At 41.0% G+C, this 8,271-nt stretch overlaps 1 protein-coding gene across 2 annotated transcripts in view; it reads left to right on the plus strand.

Moving 5' to 3' along the window:
• Positions 1-8,271, plus strand: part of LOC108246921 (sarcoplasmic/endoplasmic reticulum calcium ATPase 2) — a 59,341-nt gene that overhangs the window by 45,262 nt on the left and 5,808 nt on the right. For both annotated transcript variants that reach the window (XM_017434693.3, XM_037976112.1), the window contains 4 exons: positions 504-589; positions 2,943-3,076; positions 7,667-7,784; positions 7,916-8,050. In XM_017434693.3, the coding sequence (XP_017290182.2) occupies positions 504-589; positions 2,943-3,076; positions 7,667-7,784; positions 7,916-8,050 (473 nt within the window). The remainder of the gene's footprint in view (positions 1-503; positions 590-2,942; positions 3,077-7,666; positions 7,785-7,915; positions 8,051-8,271) is intronic.

The following is an 8,271-nucleotide window of genomic DNA, read 5'->3' on the forward strand; positions in this document are numbered from 1 at the left end:
GTAAGCTTATCTGGCAATACGGGAGTCGCTATATCCCATAGTGAGATACCGAAACGAATGTTGAAAGAGAACTTTAGGTTAAGGAATTAACCCCGGTTCTCTGAAACATGAGTGAGGTATCTCACCAGATCACCCTCCTTGCCTGGAGCGAGGAAGAGGTGTGCTTAAAAGACTGAAGATCACTTGCGTGACGTCAGGCATTTATGCTGGGAGGAAGCCCTCCTCCTGGAGCTGACGTCACTTCTGTCGGCCAGTCAGGACTGGCGTAATGTAATAGAGCTTCTCGGGGACAGGCGCGGGGGCGTGTCCCATAGTGAGATACCGAAACGAATGTTGAAAGAGAACCGGGGTTAATTCCTTAACCTAAAGTTCTTAATGTACATTTACATTGTGTTTATTGTCACCTGCCTGTGTTTATATCTGTCTGTTCATTTTAAATGATTTCATTGCCTTTTGTCAGTCTTGCAGCAGAATATCATAAAGTGCATGTGTGTTATGTGCAGGTTATGTTGGAGCAGCTACTGTCGGAGCTGCTGCCTGGTGGTTTATGGCAGCCCATGATGGACCCAAACTCTCCTTCTACCAACTGGTAAACTTGTTTGTTGCCATGACAACTGTCTGTTTGATGTAAATATTGTGGCTCATTAAATGGCTGGAACACGTGAGAAGAACATTGAACATTAGAGGCAGGGGCATAAAGCCCAGGGACTTGGGAGAGTCCTGACCCCCTCAATTTCAGAAAAACAGAGATCCCCCCCCCTCAATAAATTATTTAAGGAAACTATACTTTTTTAGCAATATAACAAGCAGAAAGCAAAGCCACCAATTATTTAGGCCAAACAATACATTTATGCCTTTTAAAAACTAACAAAAAACAAGTGGAATGCAAATTTTAAAATATTCATTTTCCACTTTTTTTTATTTGGTAATTTCAGTTACACAAACAAACACACATATATTCTTATATATTCCTTTGTGTATCTATGCATAGAGACTTTGTTTAAAGCCCATTGTGAAGGTAACAGTGAAAATGTTTTATGGCCAACAATGCCTTTCCATTGAATGTTAAATGGTAAATGGTAAATGGCTTGCACTTATATAGCGCTTTATCTAGTCCAAGGACCCCAAAGCGCTTTACACTACAATCATTCACCCATTCATCCTCACATTCGCACACTGATGGAGGTGAGCTACATTGTAGCCACAGCTGCCCTGGGGCGGGCTGACAGAAGTGAGGCTGCCATCACACCGGCGCCACCGGGCCCTCTGACCACCACCAGTAGGCAGGGCGGGTGAAGTGTCTTGCCCAAGGACACAACGGCGGGGGCTCGAACCAGCAACCAGCAACCCTCCGATTACAGGACAAACCCCTACCTACTGAGCCACCGCCGCCCCGAATTTTGAATTTATTCATTGAATTTACTCATTGAATTTCCTATTATTTATTTTATTGATGGTTTCTCCTTGTGAAGCACTTTGGTCAGTTTTGTTGTTTTTAAATATAGATAAATTTGTCATTGACATGAAGAAACAATGTGTTTTTGATGTCTTATAGAGTTAGGGAGGGGGGAGCGGTCAGGTGACTCAATCTCCATTTTACAAAAGTAGAAAACCATATAACCTATAAGAGTCACTAAACATCTGACATCCATCCATACACAATAATAAAGTCCAAAAGGAAACATTTACATCATGCCTACAGGCAGATGTAAACCAAAACTCAGATTAGCGGAACTACACTATTCCAATATTTTTATGATGTTCACTCTATAGGGTGAATATTGAAGCATAAATGTCGTCAAATATGGATATAGTTTTCCTCATTCTAAAGATTTAGGCCTATTTTTCTGCACTTAAATAATATCTACTTGTAGGTGATCTAACTAATTAAGTGGCTTCTGAATGCAGTGTTTGGGGCTTTAAAGTGAAAAGGGTAAATATATATACACACACCACTTCTTCAATTTTATAGTTTTTAGAATTATTTAATAGAAGTTTTTTTTCTCCCCCATTTGATCTTTGTTAATTTGGAGTATTAATGTAAAATTATTCAATATAATCAAATTAGAAATCCAGAAAGTTGTGTACTTGTCTTGTGTGTTTTATTTTATGCCGTTGTTGTTTGTTTGTTTCTTTTGCTTCCTGATCAGAAAACTTGATCTGAGGGCCGAGCTGGTGAAGTTTTTTCATTTACTGCAGGGCAAACTGACTTCAAAGTTCATTTCCATCCTTAATTACTATGTAATTACAGGGTTTATACCTGGTACTAGTATGTACATGGTTCTTACAAGGCGTGTACCACATACGTACCTAGTACTTTCAAGGTACTTCCAGGGTAATTAATGCACACAGGGCACTTACCAGATGTTTACAGAGCATGTAACTGGTACTTACAGCCTACTGATAGGGCTATTTACCAGTGACTTACAGGGCATGTACTCTAAGTCACTGTACCACAGCCACAATCATGGTACAAGGTACGACTGTGTACAACAAAGTAGGTCCTACATCCTTAGTGCACAGTATACAACATGGCAGCTTCTGTAAACTGGGTCCTACTGGTTTCAATATCCCACAATGAGAGACAGCAGGGACCCAGTCTATGTCTAAGGATGGAAGAGTTTGTCCTTGACCTGTCTGGTGTGTCTCTGGGTCTTGCTGTCTGATCACTAATGTTCTGTAACAAACCTCTTGAGGCCTTCACAGAACAGATGGATTTATACTGAGATTAAATTACACACATGTGGACTCTATTTACTTGTTTTAATGACAAAATGTGAAAAAGTTCAAGAGGTATGAAGACATTTTCAAGGCACTAAAGTACTACTTGTCAAAAGCAAAATATAAAGAAATTAAAGACACTTACACAGTACTGTAGACAAATAAAAACATCTGTGTTATACATAGTAAGTAGTTATATTATTTCCTTGTGTTTACCACAGTCCCATTATCTTCAGTGCCGTGAAGGCCATGATGAGTTTGCTGGTGTGCAGTGTTCAGTTTTTGAGTCTCCGAGCCCAATGACCTTGGCTCTGTCTGTGCTGGTCACCATAGAAATGTGCAACGCTTTAAACAGGTAAGAACAAAATGCAAGCACTCTCAGTGCAGACAAATAAACTATTATTTTCCCACTTAAGCTCATAAAAACATACAACAAAGTATGACAACATATTAGGGTCACTCAGAAAAAAGAAATGAGTAGGAAATAGTTTTTTTTCTAAATTTTGAGATTAAAGTATAAATGTTGAGATTGACATTTCGGTTTTATTGACAGAAAAAAGTTACATTGTTGGAAAACGTCATCTTTCGTGAACCCCACTACATACTCCTCCAAATATTTGGTGGCCAAGGCTGCAGGATCTGTTTTACTAAAGTAAAATGTTTTCATTGGTTTCATATGTTTAAAGACTGTTTTTTGAGGTTAGTATATGTGTTAGAGACTCTTATTTTGAAGGATTGAAAAACATTCCCAGAGTTTTAACTCACAGCAAGAAGGTTGCAGAATTACCTCCCAACCCAAGGCCTTTCTGGGTGGACTTCGGTTTCCTTCTACAGACCAAAGAACAAGCAGGTTAGGTTGACTGGTAACTAAAGGCTCTGGCATACTCTGTAAGACATCAAGAAGTCATAGTCCTCGAGACACTCGGCTCAGAACTCCCAGGAAGCTCCTCTCTTCTCCTGCAGCCTCAACTGTCCTTGTACAGATTTTTGCTTCCCTTATCAAACGTGTTTATTAAACCGACTGAGACAGTCACAGCTTGGAAGCCCCGCCTGTGTCTCTGTGCTGTCTTTTGAACTTTATAGGTTTATACGTTTTGCTGGAACAGCTGCATTTTCTAACAGCCTCAGCCAGCTGCTTATCAACGGAGCAGTAGAAGCTAAATACCTCCATTAAAGCTCACCTGCTTTTCCACATAAACACGCCCACAACAACTTCTGACCAGTCACACAATACTTGGCTCAAACCCCTGTGAGGGGTCGATGAAGCTGCAACCAGGGCCGGCCCCAGGCATAAGCAAACTGAGTCAGTTAACAAAGCCTGGCATCGGTGCTTCCAGATACACGCTAATTGCTGTTTTTATAACATAGTTTTAGGGTCTAGTCTGCGCACATGTTCATCGATCACAACACACAATTATTCTTACAACTTCCCCACACCTCACTCACCACAGATGATAGTTTGGGCCAAAATACAGCGACAGTATGATGGTTTGTCATTTCCTATCTGGCATCTCTGCCGGGCATGGAAACTACAGCAGATTCAATGAGCACAGCAATATCTATGTAAATGTGTTTTTTTCTTATTGATTCACCACAAACATTGAAAAAAACACTAACATTTCCAGAGATCGTTCTCATGTAAACGGGGCCTAAATTGTCCGTAAGTATGGTTGTCTGGTTTGTGGCCCTGTGGTGGACGTGCAACCTGTCCAGGATGTCCCCTGCCTCTTGCATAGTGACTGCTAGAGATAGGCACCAGCTCTCTGTGACCCGGAAAGGAAAACAAGTAAAGAAAATGGATGGATGAATTGAATTCTCCTGAAGCTGGAGTAATAAACTGCACAACTAAAATACCATGTTGTTTTGTAGTTAACCCAGTAAAAGTGCACCCCTAATCCTTGGATACAATAACAACTAGAACAATTCCGCCTGCCCCTTTTGTGTTTAGCTGTGGTGGCCATCTTCAATCAAGATGACTCCAAACGTTAATGAGTTGTAGGTGTACTTCAAATGATTACGTTCTGAGAACTTTATTAAATTCTGTTCAGTGATTCATTGTACACTGCTCAAAAAAAGGGAACACTTAAACACAATATAACTCCAAGTAAATCTAACTTCTGTGAAATCAAACTGTCCACCTAGGAAGCAACACTGATTGGCAATCGTTTCACCTGCTGTTGTGCAAATGGAATAGACAACAGGTGGAAATTATTGGCAATTAGCAAGACACTCAATAAAGGAGTGGTTCTGCAGGTGGGGACCACAGACCACTTCTCAGTACCTAAGCTTTCTGGCTGATGTTTTGGTCACTTTTGAATGTTGGTGGTGCTTTCACACTCGTGGTAGCATGAGGTGGACTCTACAACCCACACAAGTGGCTCAGGTAGTGCAGCTCATCCAGGATGGCACGTCAATGTGAGCTGTGGCAAGGTTTGCTGTGTCTGTCAGCGTAGTGTCCAGAGGCTGGAGGCGCTGCCAGGAGACAAGCTAGTACACCAGGAGACGTGGAGGAGGTCATTGGAGGGCAACAACCCAGCAGCAGGACCGCTACCTCTGCCTTTGTGCAAGGAGGAACAGGAGGAGCACTGCCAGAGCCCTGCAGAATGACCTCCAGCAGGCCACAGATTTGCATGTGTCTGCACAAACTGTTAGAAACCAACTCCATGAGGATGGTATGAGGGCCTGATGTCCACAGATGGGGGTTGTGCTCACAGCCCAACACCGTGCAGGACGCTTGGCATTTGCCAGAGAACACCAGGATTGGCAAATTCAGCTATGGACTGGCCCGCTCGTTCCCCAGACCTGAATCCGATTGAGCACATCTGGAACATCTTGTCTCGCTCCATCCACCAACGTCACGTTGCACCACAGACTGTCCAGGAGTTGGTGGATGCTTTAGTCCAGGTCTGGGAGGAGATCCCTCAGGAGACCATCCACCATCTCATCAGGAACATGCCCAGGCGTTGTAGGGAGGTCATACAGGCACGTGGAGGCCACACACAATACTGAGCCTCATTCTGACGTGTTTTAAGGACATTACATCAAAGTTGGATCAGCCTGTAGTGTTTTTCCACTTTAATTTTGTGTGTGACTCCAAATCCAGCCTCTATTGGTTAATAAATTTGATTTCCATTGATGATTTTTGTTGTCAGCACATTCAACTTTGTACAGAACCAAGTATTCAATGAGAATATTTCATTCATTCAGATCTAGGATGTGTTATTTGAGTGTTCCCTTTATTTTTCTGAGCTGTGTATATTTCACAAACAGACATTTTTACCAATAGTTTATGGTAAATTTTCAAACAAGAAACTTAAGGAGCTTTTTGCAGTAACAGTATGTGTTGGGGATCGCTGGCACCTACTATCACTACACATTTTGACTCAGTTCAAAAATGACAGAATGTTTTTGTTTGATAAGGTAGCTGTGGCAGCCAACCTGAATCAGAACGACGACCAGAAGTTCATCGGTTTTAGATGTTCGTCTAAAGATTACTTTCTGAGAATTTAAATAAAATCTGTCAAGTGGTTCTTGAGATATTTTGCTAACTGACAGTCAGAATTGACTAATGATAATTCAAAACATGGTGTTTATGGGGTCAAACATTATGTAAGAAAAACTTTTCGGTTTACCATAACAGCCAGTGAACATCAAACAGCCTCATTTATGTGGCTGCCATTTTGATTTGCTTAAGCTTTGCCCTCCTATCTTCTTTTTGAAGTGGTCCAAACCTGAGTTCTGATAGTAATGGATCCAAATCTGAGGAAGGCTTTTATCTATAGGGAAGCCAAAAAAATGAAACTCAAGTGGTATTTTCTGTCTGATTTGAATAATTAATTCCAACAAAGTAAATGATACTGTAGTGGTATTTATCCACTGCAGAACCTCAGCAGCCCAGCAGACTTCACACATCAGGGGGGGCAACGGACAAAGCCAAATAAACCAGAGTGGTTTCTTTAGTGTTTGGTATTAGAAAAATATATAAATCTTTCCTTTTTTTGTTTTATTTTATAGTAAGCATATTTTATGATTTTCTTTCAACTAATGTTGGCTTCAAGACACTTTTCAGTTGAGCTTTAAAGGGGCTGGGCACTTCACAGTCAAGGCTTTAAAAGCCCAATCCACAAGATTACATTTTCACAATATTTATTCCATACAAGTTCAAAGTGTATATGACAGGCAGCAAAGAGGCTTATTTAGGTCCTCCACTGGGATGCAGTTCTGCGTCACTCCTCAGCACTGCAAAGCTGTGTCATTTAGCTTCACCATCACTAATGAACACAAGTAGAATCACGAGGAGAACCTGGTAGTGAGCCAAACAACAATGACTGATCGGAGATGAAATGCAAAGGGCTGGGCCTGATGATTGGGAACAGGTGTAGATGGGCGTGGCATGACTGAGAAGCAGGGACACAGGGAGACCAACTGAGAACAAGGAAAACACAAGGAACACAAGAACCAAAATATCCAGATCCCAAATAAATATCCTTTCTTGTAGGACTGTCAGAGAAAAATGTCATAATATAAAAGAGTTTAAAACAATCAGATTTCGAGTTTAAAATTTGAAGGTGCAACTGTCCTGCCATGCAGAAATAGCACAAATATGTTTACTTTGAGCACATTTTCCTTGTGTTTGTATCATGCTTTAATGTAACACTTCTTTGTTTGATAAAACCATTACTTTCACTGTATGAAGTATTTAAATTGAGGTTTCCAACACATATATGTACATTTTTTATTGTCTGAAATAGGAAAATGTAGAAGTACCATGCTGGGTTCAGGGTTCTGAACACTCCCACACAAGTACTATATTGTTCTACTAGAAACACTCACTCATGTTGTAATTACTTTAGAATCACCATTTGATTCCTATGATCTGTTTGTTGTTTCTTTGCATCCTTCAGATTAAAAGAAGTTAGCTCTACTGTTAACTTTTTCTTTCCAGTCTTTCAGAGAATCAGTCACTGCTGAAAATGCCTCCGTGGTCAAACCCGTGGCTGCTGGGAGCCATCTGCCTCTCCATGGCTCTGCACTTTCTGATTCTGTATGTGGATCCACTGCCAGTAAGTTGTTTCTGTCTGATAGCTTAATGAAAACAGTATTTATAAACAAACATCATACTTCAACGTTTGGGTTTATGCAGGTGAGCATTTAAATCTGAAACTAACATTTTGCCTGATGTTTGTGTCCTCAGGTGATTTTTCAGATACGCCCTCTGTCATGGACTCAGTGGGTGGTGGTGTTAAAATTGTCACTTCCTGTCATCTCCATAGATGAGGCTCTGAAGTTCTTGGCCCGCAATTATATAGAACCAGGAAGCCAACTGCAGGTGAGACTGATCACCTATTGTCCAGCAGGAAGTGCCACAATAAGATAAAAATATGTTGAATCAATGCATGAATGCTGAGGAAGCATTTTGGTTTCCTGCTTATATCAATGTCAAAAACCAAATGTCATTTTGAGATAAAAAAAAAAAATTCCCTTCTCACCCTCCGCGGGTGGTCTTTGTTTCATCCTCTGAGCTCGGGTCCTCTACCAGAGGCCTGGGAG

The sequence above is a fragment of the Kryptolebias marmoratus genome, linkage group LG6 (assembly GCF_001649575.2).
Source record: "Kryptolebias marmoratus isolate JLee-2015 linkage group LG6, ASM164957v2, whole genome shotgun sequence".
In the NCBI taxonomy this organism is placed as follows: domain Eukaryota; kingdom Metazoa; phylum Chordata; class Actinopteri; order Cyprinodontiformes; family Rivulidae; genus Kryptolebias; species Kryptolebias marmoratus.